The sequence below is a fragment of the Schistocerca gregaria genome, chromosome 6, assembly GCF_023897955.1.
Source record: "Schistocerca gregaria isolate iqSchGreg1 chromosome 6, iqSchGreg1.2, whole genome shotgun sequence".
In the NCBI taxonomy this organism is placed as follows: domain Eukaryota; kingdom Metazoa; phylum Arthropoda; class Insecta; order Orthoptera; family Acrididae; genus Schistocerca; species Schistocerca gregaria.
The window spans coordinates 285,671,834-285,694,753 of NC_064925.1; the positions used below are offsets into that span (position 1 = coordinate 285,671,834).

General features: G+C 45.2%; 1 protein-coding gene across 1 annotated transcript in view; it reads right to left on the reverse strand.

Annotated features, from left to right (window-relative positions):
- LOC126278211 (sodium-coupled monocarboxylate transporter 1-like) overlaps nt 1–22,920 on the reverse strand; it is a 193,936-nt gene that overhangs the window by 148,583 nt on the left and 22,433 nt on the right. The window contains exon 2 of the mRNA XM_049978145.1: nt 7,281–7,515. Coding sequence (XP_049834102.1) covers nt 7,281–7,471 — 191 coding nt within the window. The 5' untranslated portion in view covers nt 7,472–7,515. The remainder of the gene's footprint in view (nt 1–7,280; nt 7,516–22,920) is intronic.

Below are 22,920 nucleotides of genomic sequence, written 5' to 3' on the forward strand. Positions count from 1 at the left end.
CGGAAAGCCTACGTGCGCGCTCTAATCTCTCTTATTTTACACTCGTGATCTCCTCGTGTACTATAAGTAGGAGGAAGCAATATATTCGATACCTCATCCAGAAACGCACCCTCTCGAAACCTGGACAGCAAGCTACACCGCGATGCAGAGCGCCTCTCTTGCAGAGTCTGCCACTTGAGTTTGCTAAACATCTCCGTAACGCTATCACGCTTACCAAATAACCCTGTGATGAAACGCGCCGCTCTTCTTTGTATTTTCTCTATCTCCTCCGTCAACCCGACCGGGTTCGGATCCCACATTCAATATATTCGATACCTCATCCAGAAACGCACCCTCTCGAAACCTGGACAGCAAGCCACACCGCGATGCAGAGCGCCTCTCTTGCAGAGTCTGCCACTTGAGTTTGCTAAACATCTCCGTAACGCTATCACGCTTACCAAATAACCCTGTGACGAAACGCGCCTCTCTTCTTTGTATTTTCTCTATCTCCTCCGTCAACCCGACCGGGTTCGGATCCCACACTGATGAGCGATACTCAAGTATATCCCAAACGAGTGTTTTGTAAGCCACCTCCTTTGTTGATGGACTACATTTTCTAAGGAGTCTCCCAATGAATCTCAACCTGGCACCCGCCTTACCAACAGTTAATATGATCATTCCACTTCAAATCGTTCCGTACGCATACTCCAAGATATTTTACAGAAGTAACTGCTACCAGTGTTTGTTCCGCTATCATATACTCATACAATAAAGGATCCTTCTTTCTATGTATTAGCAATACATTACATTTGACTATGTTAAGGGTCAGTTGCCACTCCTTGCACCAAGTGCCTATCCGCTGCAGACCTTCCTGCATTTCGCTGCAATTTTCTACTGCTGCAACTTTTCTGTATACTGCAGCATCATCCGAGAAAATCCGCATGGAACTTCCGACAGAATTAATGTAAATCGCCGCACTTTTTTCAAAGTTTCGAAATTCTTTTGATTTACAAGTGAGCGTCATCTCTTTGGACACACCGTTCGTTGGTTACCAAGCTTTCCCACATGTGTATCAAGTGTACAACAATAATAGGGATAGTATGTCGAGTTCGACAGCGCTTAGTAGTTGACAGGAAATCATCTAGCGAATCCGAAGTTATGTCTGTGGTTCAACAGGGAAGTGCAATAGGCTCTCTGCTGTTCACAACCTATATTAACGATTTAGGTAGCAATCTGAGAAGTCCTCTAAGATTTTTCTTAAAAATGATGCTGTCTTTTACAGCTTAGGGAAGTCATCGAATTATTAAAATTACGAAAAGATTTAGAAAAGACCTGCTAACTGAGAAAAATGGGAGTTGATCCTGAAGAATAAGAAATGTGAGGTCCTTCACATGAGTACGAAAAAAATTCTGCGAACTTTAAGTTACACGATTAATCACAAAAACTTAAAAAGTGCCGCTTCAGCTACATACACTCCTGGAAATTGAAATAAGAACACCGTGAATTCATTGTCCCAGGAAGGGGAAACTTTATTGACACATTCCTGGGGTCAGATACATCACATGATCACACTGACAGAACCACAGGCACATAGACACAGGCAACAGAGCATGCACAATGTCGGCACTAGTACAGTGTATATCCACCTTTCGCAGCAATGCAGGCTGCTATTCTCCCATGGAGACGATCGTAGAGATGCTGGATGTAGTCCTGTGGAACGGCTTGCCATGCCATTTCCACCTGGCGCCTCAGTTGCACCAGCGTTCGTGCTGGACGTGCAGACCGCGTGAGAAGAAGCTTCATACAGTCCCAAACATGCTCAATGGGGGACAGATCCGGAGATCTTGCTGGCCAGGGTAGTTGACTTACACCTTCTAGAGCACGTTGGGTGGCATGGGATACATGCGGGCTTGATTTGTCCTGTTGGAACAGTAAGTTCCCTTGCCGGTCTAGGAATGGTAGAACGATGGGTTCGATGACGGTTTGGATGTACCGTCCACTATTCAGTGTCCCCTCGACGATCACCAGAGGTGTACGGCCATTGTAGGAGATCGCTCCCCACACCATGATGCCGGGTGTTGGCCCTGTGTGCCTCGGTCGTATGCAGTCCTGATTGTGGAGCTCACCTGCACGGCGCCAAACACGCATACGACCATCATTGGCACCAAGGCAGAAGCGACTCTCATCGCTGAAGACGACACGTCTCCATTTGTCCCTCCATTCACGCCTGTCGCGACACCACTGGAGGCGGGCTGCACGATGTTGGGGCGTGAGCGGAAGACGGCCTAACGTTGTGCGGGACCGTAGCCCAGCTTCATGGAGACGGTTGCGAATGGTCCCCGCCGATACCCCAGGAGCAACAGTGTCCCTAATTTGCTGGGAAGTGGCGGTGCGGCCCCCTACGGCACTGCGTAGGATCCTACGGTCTTGGCGTGCATCCGTGCGTCGCTGCGGTCCGGTCCTAGGTCGACGGGCACGTGCACCTTCCGCCGACCACTGGCGACAACATCGATGTACTGTGGAGACCTCACGCCCCACGTGTTGAGCAATTCGGCGGTACGTCCACCCGGCCTCCCACATGCCCACTATACGCCCTCGCTCAAAGTCCGTCAACTGCACATACGGTTCACGTCCACGCTGTCGCGGCATGCTACCAGTGTTAAAGACTGCGATGGAGCTCCGTATGGCACGGCAAACTGGCTGACACTGACGGCGGCGGTGCACAAATGCTGCGCAGCTAGCGCCATTCGACGGCCAACACCGCGGTTCCTAGTTTGTCCGCTGTGCCGTGCGTGTGATCATTGCTTGTACAGCCCTCTCGCAGTGTCCGGAGCAAGTATGGTGGGTCTGACACACCGGTGTCAATGTGTTCTTTTTTCCATTTCCAGGAGTGTATATGGCGGTTACAAATACGAACCAATTGAAGTGAAAATGAAATGAAATGATCGTATGGCATTGTTGGCTGGGAGGTCCCATTCGAATTCGGCCGCCAAGTGTAAGTCTTACTTCAGTCGACGCCACACTGAGCAATTTGGTTTCCGACGATGAGAATGAAATGATGATGAGGACAACACAACACCCAGTCCACGAGCGAATAAAATCTCCAAACTGGCCTGGAATTTAATCTCGGCCCGCGGCATGGGAGGCAAGCACGTTACCACTCAGCTAAGAAGGCGGACTTTCTTTTGAACTGCGACCACCGCGCAGAAATGTGGGTTAGGCGAAACAAGTACTGCGTTTAATTGTCAGTACAGAAGATGTAAAAAAAATACCTTTCTCCAATAAATTCTAAAATATTTTGTCGACTTCCACCTACATAGGGAGGAATGGCTATCATGATCAGGGAAATCGGGACTTACACGGAACTTTTAGTTAATTTCCCCGGACGTACACTATTGGCCATTAAAATTGCTACACCAAGAAGAAATGCAGATGATAAACGGGTATTCATTGGACAAATATATTATACTAGGACTGACATGTGATTACATTTTCACGAAATTTGGGTGCATAAAATCCTGAGAAATCAGTACCTAGGACAACCATCTCTGGCCGTAATGACGGCCTTGACTCGCCAGGGCATTGAGTCAAACAGAGCTTGGATGGCGTGTACACGTACAACTGCCCATGCAGCTTCAACACGATACCACAGTTCATCAGGAATAGTGACTGGCGTATTGTGACGAGCCAGTTGCTCGGCCACCATTGATCAGACGTTTTCAATTGGTGAGAGATCTGGAGAATGTGCTGAGCAGGGCAGCAGTCGGACATTTTTTTGTATCCAGAAAGGCCCTTACAGGACCTGCAACATGCGGTCGTGCATTATCCTGCTGAAATGTAGGGCTTCGCCGGGAGTAGAATGAAGGGTAGAGCCACGGGTCATAACACATCTGAAATGTAACGTCCACTGTTCAAAGTGACTTCAATGCGAACAAGAGGTGACCGAGACGTGTAACCAATGCCACCCCATACCATCACGCCGGGTGATACGCCAGTATGGCGATGACGAATACACGCATCCAACGCGCATTCACCGCGATGTCGCCGAACACGGATGCCACGATTACGATGCTGTAAACAGAACTTGGAATCATCAAAAAACAACTACGTTTTGCCATTTGTGCACCCAGGTTCGTCATTGAGTACACCATCGCAGGCGCGCCTCTCTGTGATGCAGCGTCAAGGGTACCGGTGCCACGGTCTCCGAGCTGATAGTCCATGCTGCTGCAAACGTCGTCGAACTGTTCGTGCAGATGGTTGTTGTCTTGCAAACGTCCCCATCTGTTGACTCAGGGATCGAGACGTGGCTACACGATTCGTTACAACCATGCGGATAAGATGCCTGTCATCTCGACTGCTAGTGATACGAGGCAGTTGGGATCCAGCCCTCCTGAATCCAACGATTCCATTTCTGCTAACAGTCATTGGATCTCGAATAACGCGAGCAGTAATGTCGCGATACGATAAACCGCAATCGCGATAGGCTACAATCCGACTTTTATCAAAGTCGAATACGTGATTGTACGCATTTCTCCTCCTCTCACGAGGCATGACAACAAAGTTTCACAAGGAAAAGCTGGTGAACTGCTGTTTGTGTAAAAGAAATAGGTTGGAAACTTTCCTCATGTCAGCACGTTTTAGGTGTTGCCAGCGGTGCCAACCTTTTGTGAATGTTGTGAAAAGCTAATCATTTTCATATCACAGCATCTTCTTCCTGTCGGTTAAATTTCGCGTCTCTAGCACTTCATATTCGTGGTTTAGCAATTTAATGGCCAGTAGTGTTGTATTTCTCATTACAGGCATGGCTGGAATGAGAGCTGCAAAGTTATCATCTAGCAGTAACTGTCTGAGAAGCGTTCAATAAGTAACGCAACACTTATTATCTGGAAGCACGTTTGTCTTACTGGATTCAAGTACACGAGACTACAAAATTCAGTTCTACGACGTAATCTCCTCGCAATGAGACAGCCGTACACCATCTACATCTACATCTACATCTACATCCATACTCCGCAAGCCACCTGACGGTGTGTGGCGGAGGGTACCCTGAGTGCCTCTATCGGTTCTCCCTTCTATTCCAGTCTCGTATTGTACGTGGAAAGAAGGATTGTCGGTATGCTTGTGTGTGGGCTCTAATCTCTCTGATTTTATCCTCATGGTCTCTTCGCGAGATATACGTAGGAGGGAGCAATATACTGCTTGACTCTTCGGTGAAGGTATGTTCTCGAAACTTTAACAAAAGCCCGTACCGAGCTACTGAGCGTCTCTCCTGCAGAGTCTTCCACTGTAGTTTATCTATCATCTCCGTAACGCTTTCGCAATTACTAAATGATCCTGTAACGAAGCGCGCTGATCTCCGTTGGATCTTCTCTATCTCTTCTATCAACCCTACCTGGTGCGGATCCCACACTGCTGAGCAGTATTCAAGCATTGGGCGAACAAACGCACTGTAACCTACTTCCTTTGTTGTCGGATTGCATTTCCTTAGGATTCTTCCAATGAATCTCAGTCTGGCATCTGCTTTACCGACGATCAACTTTATATGATCATTCCATTTTAAATCACTCCTAATGCGTACTCCCAGATAATTTATGGAATTAACTGCTTCCAGTTGCTGACCTGCTATTTTGTAGCTAAATGATAAGGGACCTATCTTTCTATGTATTCGCATCACATTACCATCTCACTGGAAGGGCCTGCATGCCTGCATAATACTACTCTACTGGCTGACGGAGCCAGTGTCGTGCTGCATCAACAACCTCACCAACACCTACGTACTGCTTCCTGTGGAATGCATCCGTCATTGGGCTAAACAGATGGAAGTCGAAGGTGTGAGGTCTGGGCTGTAGGGTGGATGAAGGAGAATAGTCCAATGAAGTTTTGTGCGCTGCTCTCGGGTGATAGGCTTGTACAAGCCTTGTGTTATCATGGAGAGGCGGAAGTTCGTTTGCATTTTTGTGTCAACGAATACGCTGAAGTCGTTTCTTCGTTTCTGAGGGTAGCACAATCCATTTTTCATCACCTCTGACGATATTTGACATCATCCTAGTAACGCGCAAGAAACTTTGCAGAAATGGTCCTTCGTTTCTCTTTACAGTCTTCTGTTATGCTGCAGAGAATCCAGTGGGCACACACCTTTGAATTTCCCAGTTGGTGGACAAGTGTGTCAGCACTACCAACGAAGACCTCCAGCTGAGCAACGAGGTATTTGACCTCAAATTGCAGTGTCCGCGCGTTCCAACACTGCACAAGCCAAAGCTGTGTGCGGCTGGTCGCCTTGTGGGAGCTGGGACAGGTACGTGTGACCTTGTTCCGACGGCGACAGACACCTCGCCCAACAACGCCCAACGTTTCCAGGATGAAATTTTCACTCTGCAGCAAAATGTGCGCTGAAATGTATCAGGCATATCAGCGAACACTCCGATGCAGAGTGAAAATTTCTTTCTGGAAACATCCCCCAAGCTATGGGTAAGCCACGTCCCCACAACATCCTTTACTCCTAGAGGGTTAGTTCTCGGTGGTCTGCGGGAGAGCTTCCGTGATGTTTGGAAGGTAGGAGACGAGCTACTGGTGTAACAGATGGAAGAGCACTTGCCTACGAAAGATCCCGAGTTCGTTCGAGTCTCGGTCCGGTACACAGTTTTAATTTGCCAGTAAGTTTCAACTCACCATGTATTAGTTCACTGCCAGATCAACGCAGATATTCTGCAAGTGCCTATGAATACCTGCGATGTTCTATTAAAGGAAATGGAAATGAGAGTTTTGCGTCATTGGCCGGAAGGCCCCCTGCGGGGCGGGTCCGGCCGCCTTGGTGTAGGTCTTGTTACATTCGACGCCACATTGGGCGACCTGCGAACTGGATTGGAATGAAATGATGATAAAGACAGCACAACACCCAGTCCCTGAGCGAAGAAAATTCCCGAGCCAGCCGGAAATTGAACCCGGGCCCGTAGCACGGCAATCCGTCACGCTGACCACTGAGCTATCGGGGCGGACGTCTGGTAATGCGACGAAAGAAACTCATTGACAGCTCTCTGACTGGAACGCACCTCTGTTGCAGACGCCATTTTGAAGGTTACGTGTCGCCACCCTCCAGAACTACATGGAACTACAGTGGCTGAAGTGGTAATATTTCACGATGTTCCACAACAAATTCCACACTTTTTAAACCGAAACAGGCACAGAAAAAATTTGTTGCATTACTTATTGAACGCTCCTCGTGGATATCGATGACGATGCGCTCGACTCTCCAGTGTGCGCAATGATCACATAGGAACTGCATAAATGAGCAGCGTACTCACCTGGAGATTAGAGACATGGATACTGGAATGGTGCTCATGGAGCGGCCTCCCATGAGGTACTCCTCGACATTGGCAGCTGGCGCGCAGAAGCCGTAGTAGACGCCGATGGCGGCGCTCACTCCCAGCATGCCAGCGAACACGGCGTAGTCCACCGCGCCCATCAGGGGCGCAGCTCCCGTGGATGAGTCCATCCTGGGCTCCAGTCGTGGCGGTGACCACTACGCGTCAGGCTGTGCTATGCCAAAAAAGAAGCAAAAGCAGAAATGTAGAACTCTGTTTCAAAGTGTTCCATTAAACAGGAAATTCTATGAGTAGTAGTTCAATTTTCTTCTGGCAGAACTGCAAAGATGGATGGTGTATATTGCCTGGAAAAAGGTAGAGAAATCAGAAGGGAAGGAAGAACGAAGTGAAACTTCACAGACTGAGAGGGTACGCCATGTTATTCCAGTAATTACATACTCGGTGTCAGATTTTCGAAGAATTGAGCAGTATGAGCTCACTTATCAGTATGATGTGGCACTCCTTCTGCCCTGGATGTAGGTATTGATTACGTTAAGAGTTCACAAAGCTCATGTATCCTCTTCAGTGACAAACTGGCCTACAACTGCTGTGCCGGCCGCGGTGGTCTCGCGGTTCTAGGCGCTTCTGTCTGGAACCGCGCGACCGCTACGGTCGCAGGTTTGAATCCTGCCTCGGGCATGGATGTGTGTTATGTCCTTAGGTTAGTTAGATTTCAGTAGTTCTAAGTTCTAGGGGACTAATGACCACAGCAGTTTAGTCCCATAGTGTTCAGAGCCACTTGAACCATTTTTTACAACTACTGTAACTAGTCCTCGGTATTCTGAATACTGTGGCTGGGAGGGAGTTGACGTCAGAGGAGGTCCCACAGATATTGTATTGGAGGAATCTCGCTGGCCTCAGTATCACGCCGACAGATCACCGAGACAAGTGCCAAGTGTGAATGAGCCTTGTTCTATTGAAAAATGGCTCTATGACTTTTTCGCATGAGACATAACAAATCAGCACGTGGAGTGTCCGTGACGGTCTGTTGCCTCATAGTACCCTCAATCACTACCAGCTATGACGTATCCAAACTCGTAACGGATGGTTCCCCACACCATAGCACCAGACGTAGCACTGTTACGCCTCTCCAAAACGGTAGACGTATAGTATCTCAATTTTATTTTCTCCCTACATCGTAATAAAAACTCATATCACTACGTAATATTGAACTGATTTTATCACCTACGATGAACTAGGGTACGATTTAAATTAATCTGTGCATTTTCTTTTGTCTCGCTCTTTTCGAAAGGGGAGACAATAACAGTCCATGTTCATCAGCAGTAAGAAACAGACGATTTTTGTAATGATGTCCGCCATTAACTGGTATCTCCCATTACGTGTGGTGTAACTAGCATTAAATAACGTGGCGTCATTGTTTTGAAGGAATATATAAAGGGTACAAGCTTGGAGAAATAATACTATGCTCGAACATGAATAAACAAGGCTACTTTTGTGTTGTCTGTGTTTTACTAATCACAAGATTGGTTCAATTGGCTCTGAGCACTATGCGACTTAATTTCTGAGGTCAAGAGTCGCCTAGAACTTAGAACTAATTAAACCTAACTAACCTAAGCACATCACACACATCCATGCCCAAGGCAGGATTCGAACCTGCGACCGGAGCGGTCGCTCGGCTCCAGACTGTAGCGCCTAGAACCGCACGGCCACTCCGGCCGGCTAATCACAAGAGATTTTCATATTCCCACAATCCTGCATACAGAGGACCAAAGTATGAATGAAATATTTTATAACATTCCCTGTCCCATGAAGTAAACAACATAGTTAATTACTAAAACATTTGTATGACGCAAAGTCAAAAGTATTATTGAGCTTTGAACTGATAAACAATTGTAAACTCACGAATGTCGGATGTTATAAAATGATGACCAACGCAGGATATGCCAAACGTAACTGGACAAATATAGTAGTTTTGTTATTTGTCAAAAATAAATAATTCAGTTCGCACATTTTGTTACATGGACTTTACTGATACGGCCCAGAATAAGAGGGACAAACATCCACATCGACAAGCTAAAAATAAAAAAAAAAAAACCTTTACTGGCTACAAAGAGCTAGTTTAAATTTTTTTATTCGTATCTTGAACTTTTTTGTAGCAAATTCTCTACTGAGACATAGCTGTTGAGGTTCCACAACAGTAAAACTGAGAAGTAGGAATACCTGTAATGTGTAGAAGCAATTTGAATTTTATAGTAAATTTAGGTAGATTTGATAATGTTTTGTATTTTATATGTTCTATTGTTCTACATAACACTAGGAAATTGTTTCCATAATTTAGTCAGCCACTGTTGTACACAATTAGCCTCTGAACCCCAGCTTAATTGTAGTCACTCTAAATAAACTTGTGATACAGAGTAAAGCGATTACTTTCAATTTTTTTGACATGAGTCATATACTTATTTTAACATGGATTACATAGTCGCACTGCGTGGAGTTTTGGTGATGACTCGTCAGCTACCGAATCTGAAGTTTCGTGTGAAAGTACAACTGTGCAGAGTACCTAGGGAAAGAGGACAGACATGTTAGAAAACTGAATAAACTGTAGGCATTTTGAACAAAATTTCAACAGAATAAACCAGCATGGTCAAAGAACAAACCTGTATGAGTGAAACCGAATTACAGGAAAGTCAACAGAATAAATTCAATTGTAGAAAAAGTCAATACGATGGATTCAGTTGTGCAACACATGAACATAACAAAGACAGAACTACAAAACACTTACCTACTCATAGCTGAGCAAATCTGCTTAAATAGTGAGAAAGCAACAATTAACGAAACCGTTAAATAACTGTCTTGCTTAGTGAACAACATTTCCGACGAGATAGAAAAGCACGTTGAAAGTAAGCTTCAAGATTTATCATTAGGAGAATAAATGTCCAACTAGTCTGTGCATATATTGTCCGCGATCAAAGCAAACATATTAAAAGCAAAGTCGATACAGCACTCCAAAATCATGTACAAGACATGGGTTGTGCGTTTCCGAGGTCATGTAAAGATGATTAAAAAACTTCAATGTTAGCCACTCCGATCACATGAACAATCTTGGCCGAGAAATGAAATCACTGAATCACGAAATAACAGAATTAAAAAATAACTTGAAATTATTGAAAGTCGATGAGTCTATTTTCGATTAATCTAGTGTAGGTAGCCACATGAATAGCGATAACAATGGCAATATGTGTGCTCCTAATGAAACAAAAGCAACGTCCGGAGGGATGGGAGGGGGTGCATATTTCGAGGAGGAAAATAATTTCAGAGAATGGAAATTTATTCATTTTCACTGGGATAATGAGAGATCCACAATATTGTGTTCGTAAAATCATTTTGAGGTGCCATTCCTAATAGCTAGAATGACACACAGAAAATTAAGTTCATTGCGGGGTACATGTAAGAAGACACATCTGCTTTATGGGCTACCAAATCATGACGAGATGCTCACCTTATGACGACTTCAACAAAGTATTTTTTTCGAAGTACTGGCCAAAGGAACATTAAGGAACATTATGTAAAGATGTGTTTAATTCTGTGTGCTTACTTCGAAAAATATTTAAATAAGATAAAGTACTAGAGCAAAGAGACGACACATGCTGATGTATTAAAAATATTAAAGGGAAAACTCCCATTCAACATCCAGGAAAAGTTAGTGACTGTTTCTGATGATAACGTGCACGAATTTTTATCCACAATCGATAACATCGAGCTACTGGTGGAAAACAGGCATAGCAACAAGAACAATGGTTTCTAAATAACAACTAGGGACACATGAACAAACAGAATGAGCTATGCTTGCACGAGAATTCACGAGAGTAACAGGCTCCACTGATGCCTGAAAACACTCAAGGAGAGTGGCGTAATAATGATGCACTGAACTCACATAGATCAAGTAATGGTAATTCCTGATTATGACCAGACAAATTATTACCATTACGCTGGTCGAAGGGGGTTTGAGAGGTTCAGATCTTAATGTCCACATGTGCTTAAGTGATGGTGTGGACATGCGGGATTAATTACAAGCTATTCTTGAAAGCCCTCTAAACTTATAACCTACAGAGAAACGCTGAATTATCACCGTTGAAACTGAAAGAATCGATACAGTGGCACTTATGGATAGAAGGGCTGAGATAACATTTATCTCTACCACCCCGTTTAGTAGAATCTCTGAACTCAAGAAGATGCCAATATTGTCTGTTAGGAATCCTAGGTGTCGTAGGCACACGAAACCAAGCTGTTACGCTGCAGGCCTGCCTTGAAGTAAAACTTAAGAAACCATTAGTGTGTCGCACCTTCCATATTGTCCTGGTGACTGACTGCAACCTAGATGTCGATTATCTTACAGGGAAGTACACAATGATCGACATTTCTTTGGGAACATTAGTTTTACGATTACGTCCACAGGTCTTCTTGTTAACACCTTAAACACTTGAAGTTTCAGTGGTAGAATAACAGCCATTGAGAATGAAGTATCTGAATCGAGTCATGCTAGTGAACATAAGTGAGTCAATCTGAATGGACTCCTGACCAAATACAGCGAAATTTTTAGGAAATGCTTGAAGTCTAAGTTGTACCTTGCCAACTAGTCTGCTGTTATACTGCATCCGCTATTACGAAAGAAATAAATCAAATGTTACGTTGGGGAATTATTAAACCACGCAACGAATCCATTATAACTTCTCGCAGTGAACATTTATGGGTCTCTTCCTGGACAGAAGGTTGGCGACCACTATGTGGTAGCACTGCATGACGTGTTTAGCAAATATTTCTGGCTGTATTTAAGAAATGCGACGAGAAAATCTCTCATTAGACTATACAAGCTGATTATTTTTTGACAGTTGACAAGCCTGAGGCACTACTCAGACAAAATCGTTTCTTCCTGTGACCTCTACCAGATCCACGGACACATTAGTGTCGATCTCACCACAATAAATAGAAGCGAGACTCATCAAAGAAGACCACACAGTGCCGTTCAGTGTCCCAGGTCAGTTTCCTTCTACAATTTTCAAAACTCTGTGTTATCTATGATATGACGTGACTTTTAAACGACGCATTGCAACGAGATCCCTAGTAGGCTTTCAATAATCTGTTCGCGATGGTTCTTGGTAACACTGTTGTCTACTCTTTCCGGATTTCATTTGTTGTCTATCCGGCTGTTCACATGAGCCAGCCAAACAGTGGTACGAGCTTCTTGTGGTGTAGTTCTTCGGGAAGGTCTCGCGCCTGCTCTGCTCGCTACACTGAGAGCACCTCATCACCACTATCTGCGCAACTTGACTGAAATATAATGCTCCCGTCTTTCTTTCTTTCTTTCTTTCATTGGTGCCATGTCACACACTGACGCAGGGTCGGCATTGTTAGGAACGGATGTGGCAAGGTTAGGATGAAGGGGTGGCAAGATGCCCTTCCTGCCGCCACCCTGTACCCCCCGGGACGGAATTATTGAACCCCAGCTGTCTGCGTCTAGAGTAATTCTTGGAATAGTGCGAACGTGTTCAGATGTCGGCAACTCGTGTAACTGAGGCGGAACGTGGGGACCAGCCCGGTATTCACCTAGCGGGATGTGGAAAACCGCCTAAAAACCGCATCCAGACTGGCTGGTACACCGGCCCTCGTCGTTAATCCGCCGAGGGGACTCGATCCGGGGCCGGCGCGCCTACCCGAGTCCAGGAAGCAGTGCGTTAGCGCTCTCGGCTATCCTGCCGGGTCGTATAATGCTCCCGTCTCCATCATACCAATGATTCTCCTTTGCTCAAAGTGCTTAAGATGGCGATAGGCTGCATCTGCACATCTATTACTGCCATGTCATCATCTGACGAAATCTCTTTTTCCACCCGCTTTCATTTTCATGTATATTTCAACGCTACTTGCGCGTCCTTCTTTTGCCGTTTAAGTAGCTTTGTAGTCTTCCCATTTCTGTTTTGTTTCTGTTACTTGTTTCATCATAATCAGAGTGACTGAACGGGAAGCTATCCTTAATTATGTCTTACAGAGGGCCGAGTGGGGGCGCTTCTACGTGAAGTCAGGATAGCTGTATAATATTATTAGAGTTCAGTCTTTTATTCTCAGTGTTTACAAGTCGTCGTTCTCCGCACAAACTCCAGCTGTCGATTATTCAGCTGCGTGTGGATTCCAGCCGACATCTGTTGAGTCAGCTCAGTGGTAGCACGCCCAGGAGAAGAAGTCAGCGACATTGGCCCCGTGGCTGACTGTCGGCGAGCAAGCGCTGACGTTACCCAGCGCGAAGTGGTCTCGGATGGGCTGCTGAGGTCTACTCAGTCCGAATTCTACGATGACACTAGATGACTCATCCGCGATGTACGTGGTGTCGGTAGTCGCGTCTTCGGTTGATCTCCTCCCTACACCTGGAAGGGTGTCAGCACCAGAAGGTGTGTATGTGTTGAACAGGAACGTGGACCCGTAAATGTCTTGTTGTTGGCTTCTGCATTGACGTCCAGTACAGGCAGCACTCTGCGATGTGGCGTTGTCTGGAAACAATCACTTTATTCATCGGTAGATGGCAGGCGGCAAGTAGCATGAAGTTCATCAGGTGAAAGCTATTATCTAGAGTACATCTTCGTCTAGTTCGTACACTGTGCTGGAGAATCGAGTGTGCTATTACTGTGAATGCCATCGATCTCAATGATCAACTCACGACGAGAGCTGTAGAGGTAGAGTATTTAAGGGGAGCTAACGCGAGGCTATGACGCGAGGACTTGGGAACAAAGTCCACTGTCGACCGACCACACGATAGCGGGACCTGCTGCACGAGTAGCGACTACGCCCCAGCAGCAAAGAAGATGAAGACCTCACTAGTGACAACAAGACGACAATTCAGAAAAGAGAAGAAAGAAAACACATAGGCAGCTGTAGGAACAGCACTATAGGCTGCTTAACCTGCGACGAACAAGGCAAGAAGCTTTAAGACGTCACGAGCTAGGGGCTATCACGCGAGAATCGATTCGTAATAACCGGTTGACTCCTCTTATTCTGCTATATTCACTTAACAGAGTATTAACTGGTGTCTGTCTCTTGCAACATCTCACGAGCTAACAAATATGCTTGTCTCACTTCTTTGGTTTTCTGCTGCAGCCTCCTTTCTGCTGAATTCGTATTCTCCTCGTCATACGGTATTGTAATGTGTCCCACTTGCGACAGACTGGCTCGCTTCCTGCCTTGCCCTCTTTCTCTGGCATGACTTGAGGCAATTTGAATGAGATTTACAACCCTTTTACTAGTCTGTGCCATAACAGCCTGCGAGTACGAGAGGAAGCTGATGCCTGGATTGGCAGTATAGTCTCCTTAGCTGCAACGCACGTGTCGATTTTAGTAAGGAAAGACAGTACTGTGTGGAGACCTACTAAAAACTTCGCCAGACCGTTATAGGAGTTTCAAATCTCATGTAAGATGAATTTTGGAAGGATCCTCCGCCTTTTGACTCCGTCTTCTGTGGCAATCTGTTCACCACAGGGTAGCACTTGTACTCAACGTCCTCAGGTATTAGCAGGATGTTGTCATATCTATGTCTACCCTAACAGTTGTAACCTCTACTGATCCCTCTTCTCACTGCACTTTCTCACGTAGCCTACTACTTTCCTCGTTGATTCTACGGGGAACATCCTCATTGCTTATCTTGTCAGGTCATCTAATATTAGAAATACTGCTATAGGATCATATCTCAGCTGCATAGATATTATTTTTCATTTTAGTCCATGGTACATTACTCCTTGCTTCTTCCGTCACGTCTTCATGTCTTCTTTTGCTTTTAAGGCAGCAGAAATCCTCCATTTCGTCTACTTCGTGGTCTTCCTGCAATACAGGAGAGCTTCTGTGAAGTTTGGAAGGTAGGAGATGAAGTAATGGCGGCAGTAAAGCTATGAGGTGGGGTCGCGAGGCGTGCTTGGTTAGCTCAGTCGGCAGAGCTTTTACCGCGAAAGGATAAGGCCCCGAGTTACTGCCTCAATCCGACACGAAGCTTTTGAGCCGTGCTGCGGCTCGTGTTGGTGCTGTATCGTTTAGCTGGCATGGTTGCGGTTCTTTGTATTCTTCTTGTGTTGACTGGTGCCATTTGGTTTCGCAAGCATTGCCTGTCCTCTAGTGGCAGCAGCGGCGTTATCGATATGTAGTAACTATGGCCCTATCTTTGCGCTGTACAGGAAAATGTGAAGCACGAAAATCTATTGTAACCGATGAGCATATATTAATGATTAGTCATTGGAATCCACCACAATTCTTTCCTATCTTAGAATATCTGTCCGGAACGATTTAAGGTAGGACAACTGCATAAAGGTAGCTATGGGGAAGTTAATGTTAAAGTCAGATTTGTAATAAGAAACCTAAGGAATTGTTAGTGTCTAATTAATTCTGACAACTCTTTAAGCATATGTCTGTAAGGCGGAAGTGAAGAAATCTCACACACAATTCTACACTCCTGGAAATGGAAAAAAGAACACATTGACACCGGTGTGTCAGACCCACCATACTTGCTCCGGACACTGCGAGAGGGCTGTACAAGCAATGATCACACGCATGGCACAGCGGACACACCAGGAACCGCGGTGTTGGCCGTCGAATGGCGCTAGCTGCGCAGCATTTGTGCACCGCCGCCGTCAGTGTCAGCCAGTTTGCCGTGGCATACGGAGCTCCATCGCAGTCTTTAACACTGGTAGCATGCCGCAGCGTGGACGTGAACCGTATGTGCAGTTGACGGACTTTGAGCGAGGGCGTATAGTGGGCATGCGGGAGGCCGGGTGGACGTACCGCCGAATTGCCCAACACATGGGGCGTGAGGTCTCCACAGTACATCGATGTTGTCGCCAGTGGTCGGCAGAAGGTGCACGTGCCCGTCGACCTGGGACCGGACCGCAGCGACGCACGGATGCACGCCAAGACCGTAGGATCCTACGCAGTGCCGTAGGGGACCGCACCGCCACTTACCAGCAAATTAGGGACACTGTTGCTCCTGGGATATCGGCGAGGACCATTCGCAACCGTCTCCATGAAGCTGGGCTACGGTCCCGCACACCGTTAGGCCGTCTTCCGCTCACGCCCCAACATCGTGCAGCCCGCCTCCAGTGGTGTCGCGACAGGCGTGAATGGAGGGACGAATGGAGACGTGTCGTCTTCAGCGATGAGAGTCACTTCTGCCTTGGTGCCAATGATGGTCGTATGCGTGTTTGGCGCCGTGCAGGTGAGCGCCACAATCAGGACTGCATACGACCGAGGCACACAGGGCCAACACCCGGCATCATGGTGTGGGGAGCGATCTCCTACACTGGCCGTACACCTCTGGTGATCGTCGAGGGGACACTGAATAGTGCACGGTACATCCAAACCGTCATCGAACCCATCGTTCTACCATTCCTAGACCGGCAAGGGAACTTGCTGTTCCAACAGGACAATGCACGTCCGCATGTATCCCGTGCCACCCAACGTACTCTAGAAGGTGTAAGTCAACTACCCTGGCCAGCAAGATCTCCGGATGTGTCCCCCATTGAGCATGTTTGGGACTGGACGAAGCGTCGTCTCACGCGGTCTGCACGTCCAGCACGAACGCTGGTCCAACTGAGGCGCCAGGTGGAAATGGCATGGCAAGCCGTTCCACAGGACTACATCCAGCATCTCTACGATCATCTCCATGGGAGAATAGCAGCCTGCATTGCTGCGAAAGTTGGATGTACACTGTACTAGTGCCGACATTGTGCATGCTCTGTTGCCTGTGTCTATGTTCCTGTGGTTCTGTCAGTGTGATCATGTGATGTATCTGAATTCACGGTGTTCTTATTTCAATTTCCAGGAGTGTATAAAGTTTATTTTTCCTCAAGATTATTTTATGCCGAAGTAAGGCTTTGTCCTAATAGGATTGCCTTGGTAACATACCTAAAATGAAAATATATTACGAGGGTGAGTCAAATGAAAACCTTAAATTCGTAATAACAAATCGAAATTTCGGTACGTTGTCCTGTAAGTTGGTAAACGTGCTACAAACAGCATGAAGAATGGCCTATAGGTGGCAGCACAATGCATCTGCACACATACTGTTGCAGTATCAGTATAAAGATAGCCGCCACATTTGCGACTTGCAACAGGGAAGAACAGCGTTCTGTTATTTTTTTGCGTAGTGAAGGTGTGAAAGCTATTGAAATTCGTCGACGAATGGAGGTTCAATACGGTGATGCATGTTTGTCACAGCATAAATTCTACGAATGGATTAGGAAGTTCGCAAACTGTGTGACTTCAGTGGAAGATGCTCCTTGTCCAGGTCAGGCACAACGAGTTGTGACTCGACAGAGCATTGCAGCAGTTGAAGCCATAGTGAAGGAAAACCGCCTAGTGACACTGAATGGCACTGCAGCTCATGTTTACATGGGTCAGCACACCACATTGTGCATGATCTGATCCAGTTTCACAAAGTGTCCGCAAGATGGGTGCCATGGCAGCTGACTCCTGAAATGAGAGAACGACGTGCTGATGCTTGTGAAGAACTTCTTCGGCCATTTGAAAGAGAGGGTTATGGCTTCCTTGCAAGAGTCGTCACTGGGGACGAAACCTGGGTTCACTTTCACCAACCGGAAACAAAGAGAGCGAGCAAGGAATGGCGCCATTCCTCGTCACCAAAACCAAAGAAGTTTCGGACAGAGCAATCAGCAGGGAAGGTTATGGTGACTCTCTTTTGGAACGAAAAAGGCGTCATTCTGGAGCATTACATGCCTTGAGGGACCACTGTCACCAGTGCACCATACACAGATCTAAGAAATCATCTGCGGCCTGCAATCAAATCGAAGCGACGTGGATTGCTGTCAGCAGGTGTCCTTTTGCAACATGACAATGCAAGACCCCACACTGCCCGTACAACAGTTGCAACAATCACAGACCTGCATTTGGAGTGTCTTCCTAATCCACCATACTCACCAGACCTTTCCCCAAGTGATTTCCATGTTTGGACCACTCAAAGACAAAATTGGAGGAATAAAGTTCCGTTCTGACGAAGAGGTACGCCACGCAGTGCGCGAGTGGCTGCGCGGACTATGAAAAGAATTTTTTTCTGAAGGAATTTACGCATTTTGTAAGCACTGGAGGACTTGCGTTGAGCGTGGGGGAGATTATGTTGAAAAGTGATACAGGTTTGTACCACTTCTGCAGAAGAAATAATATTTTACAAAATATTTAAGGTTTTCATTTGACTCATCCTCGTACTACTGTCTGTGACTCGTAAGTTGAGAACTATTTTGAGCTTAGTTACTAGGTTTATAATTTTATATTTGCAATTTGATTTCATCGATGTACACTTTATTTTTAGTTACTGGCACACTACATCAATGCAGGATGGTATTTCTTATAGTTCAAAAATAGATTTACAGTTTATTAAGATTAATGTTTGGCTATTCATGTAAAACAATTAAATAATTTTTTCCAAAAAAAGTGTGCTATTTTCTATGTTGCTGCTTTCATTCTCGGGCTGGCAAGCAAACTGCTATTTCCGATAAATTGAATTAATTCTTTACCTTATTGGAATAAATTTGTAGATAATTAACGTTAATGAATGTCAAGTAACGTATTTCATCATAAAAAGAAACGTTGTGACTGCTTATAAATCAAACATAAGTATCGAACTACAGTATAAGATGTGAAATAATATTGGTGCAGCCCCATCAAAATGCTCAAATATGTGTGAATTTCTAAGGGACCAAACTGCTAAGGTCATCGGTCGCTAGACTTACACACTACTTAAAGTAACCCTTGCTAAGAACAACACACACACCCATGCCCGAGGGAGGACAATCCGCAACAGGGCGCCCCAAACCGCGCGTCCACTCCGCGCCAGCCCCATCTAACTTAGCGTCTCGTAGCTACCTTTCATAGTCATACGTCTTTGTACGGGAAGTAGCATACTGTATACACAAATCATGGGCAGTATGAGCTCGTAGTTTCCGTGGCGGACATCTCCGAGGCCAGGAAAAAGCACTGAACTGACGCGGCTTAGCAGCCGAGAGGTTTACACTCAGGTGACAAAACTCGTGGGATAGCGACATGCACATATACAGATGGATTGTACCGCGTACACAAGGTATAAAAGGACAGTGCATTGGCGGAAATGCCATTCGTACTCAGATGATTCATGTGAAATGGTTTCCGATGTGATCACGGCCTCACGAAGGGGAGAAACAGATTTTGAACGCGAATGGTGGTTGGAGCTAGACGTATGGGGCATTCCATTTCGGAAATCGTTAGAGAAATCAATATTCCCAGAGCCACAGTGTAGAGTGTGGCGAGAATTTCAGGCATTACCTCTCACCACGGAGAACCCAGTGGCCGACAGCCTTCGCTTTAAGACCGAGGGCAGCTGGGTCTGCGTTAAATTGACAGTGCTAACAGAGAATCAACATAACGGCAGTAATCAGTGTGGAACGTTCGACGAACGTTCCCGTTAGGACAGTGCGGCAAAATTTGGCGTTAATGGGCTATGGCAGCAGACGACCGACGCGAGTGTCTTTGCTAACCGCACGACATCGCCTGCATCCCCTCTCCTGGGATCGTGACAGTATCGGTTGGCGCCTACCCGAGTGGAAAACCTGCACCACAAACACTTCCATAGTTATGGACTGCTATTGAGGCACAGTGGCTGAATATTTCTGCAAGGACCTTTCAACAATTGAGTCCATGCCACGCCGTGTTGCTGCACTACATCGGGCAATAGCAATTTTCCCATGACTTTTGTCACGTCATAGTTAATCATGCTTAGTGCCACCATGGCAAAGAGAAGCCTAACATTCTCGCTAGCCGTCAGTTCGATTCAAAATGCATCACATCTTAAGCGGAACTGTTTTGTGCCTGAGGCAGATTCCGCACGCCCGTTCTTGTGCAGCTACTGGTGCGACCTTGGGGCAATTCAGTAGGCAACGTGGCGTCTATTGGATAATGGAGACCTAATGAGGCACCATGATGTGGTGGCAGGAGCGCCACTTAGGACACGTACGTGCTATCGGCACGCCATCCGCCATTCAACGAGTTCTCCAAATGGCAGTAGCTAGTGGCCAGAACTTTATTTCTAAGTACCATACCGTGCGAACTTCGTTCCACCTTTGAAAATCTTTATATGTTGTAGCTGACCCGGCAAACGTTGTTCTGCCATGTAAATTATCTCTAGTCTATAACAATAATGTATAGGAGTAACACAATGTATACGCGTAACGCAAGAGCCGTTGTTGGCGGGAGCTCGTGACACAAACAATAATAATGGTCGAAAACTGTGTAGAGTGTGAGAAAAGGATTAGGAGGAAGCCCGGCACTATCGGCCACTATTAGTTCTAGCGTTTCTACGGTAGATCGCGCGGATTTAACAACTGCAGCCGATACACGGCTCGTCAATGAGCATACAAACATAGCGGCTATTTCGTTTCGAAACGTGTTCGCCAGCATTATGAATAAGGCCAAGTTCACACACATCGATTTTTATCGTACTAAAATATTGTACGATTAAATTCTTTTAGAGGAACAAAGGAGAGCATAGGAACTTCTTTGGTCCACTAAAGGAATATGATCGTACGATATACTTCCGCACGATAAAAATCGATGCGTGCGCACTAGGCCTAAATACCGGTTTGGCGAATTTCGCTTGCTACCTACTTAAATTTCTCGGTCTAGTTAGTCGATTCAAAGAGGGATATTCGAGTCGTCGATTCTGGCACGTTTTCTTCAATTATTTATATATCGAATAGACAAATGACGGGGATAACTGATCAAGTCATAATTGATCAGTTATCGATTGGGTTGAAAATTATTAAATTACTAAAAACGATATTAAAAAATAGGGGTTGGTGGTAGAAGGATGAAAATTTAGAATTGCGTGTATTTTGTAATGCCACATCATAAATAAAAATAAAAATAAAAAGTTCTGTCCAAAACAAAAAAGAAAATTATTTTTTGTGGTGGACCACCCTTATTACTTAGGGGTAGGAAAAACAGATTACTACAGATTCTTAAACGTACCGAATATACATGTAAAATTTCATCAGAATCTATCGATCCGTTGATCAAGTGATAATTGATTAGTTATCCACCGGGGTTGAAAATAATTACATTGCTAAAATCGCTATTAAAAAATAGGGGTTTGTGGTAGAAGGGTGAAAATTTAAGGTTGTGTGTATTCTGTAATGCCACATCATAAAAAGTAAAAATAAGAAGTTCTGTCCAAAAAATAAGAAAAAATATTTGTGGTGGACCACCCTTATCACTTAGGGCTATGAAAAAAAGATTACGACCGATTATCAAACGTACCGAATATACATGTAAAATTTCATCAGAATCGATCGAGCCGTTGACCAAGTGATAATTGATCAGTTATCGACCTGGGTTGAAAATTATTAAATTACTGAAGTCGCTATTAAAAATATGGGATGGTGGTAGAAGGGTGAAAATTTAGGGTTGCGTGTATTTTTTAATGCCACATCATAAAAAAATAAAAATAAAAAGTTCTGCCCAAAAAATAAGAGAAAAATTTCCGGAGGACCACCCTTATCACTTAGGTGTATGAAAAATGGATTACAACCAATTCTCAGTCGTACCGAGTATACATGTAAAACTTAGTCAGAATCGATCGAGCAGGAGGAGTATGGCAACTAACGCTGTGACACGAGAATTTTGTATATAAGGGTGCATGCGCTCACACCCTTGCTCCCCCCCCCCCCCCCTTTTCCGTGTACCACAACCTGTCTTTTGAGACAAAAAGAAAGCCACATGTAACTGAAACTTAAGATTCCGGTACAATATGTACGTTTTAACTGAAATGCACCGATATAACTATAATTAGGCACATTTATTATACAGGATGTTTCAAAAAGAACTACCTGATTTTAAAACTCAGTAATTGTTGATACAAACATACTACAAACATGGAATGAAATGCAAAATACCCACAAAATCTTAAACTTTTAGCAGTGTTGTTACAAATCTAGACGACAGCTAAATTTGTTACAAACTTTAGACAAGGTATCTGCTTTTACAGAAGCTATAGCGGCTGTTATCCTGTTATTCATTTCTTCTATGGTTCGAGGTAAAGGGGAAATGAAAACACTTTCCTTCACATATACCCACAAGAAAGAATCGCATGGGAACGTGTCTGGCTATCTTGGAGGCCTAGAACGCAAGGAAGAATCTCGGGGTCCCGTGGGCACTATGCAGTGTTGAGGCGGAGTGTTATTGAGAAACTGACATATGTTCTGCCAGCGTGGTGGAGCTCCATCCTTCTGGATTATAAAGTCATCGGAGTCGTCATAAAGTTGTGTAAAAAGCCAATTCTGCAACATTTGAAGATAGCTCATTCCAGTCACTATGTTTTCCTGAAAAAAGAAGGGAATGTACACTTTTTCACGACAAATGGAACAAAATACGTTCACTTTAAGGGAGTTTCTTTCGTGCTCAATAACGTCATAAGCATTTTGGAGTCCCCGTATTTGGACATTACCGCTAACATGAAATGTTGTTTCATGCCTGAAAATTAACTGTGATTAAAATGTAGAAAGATGTTCGTGCTGCTGGTAGTGAACTTATACAACATTTGTAGTGGAAT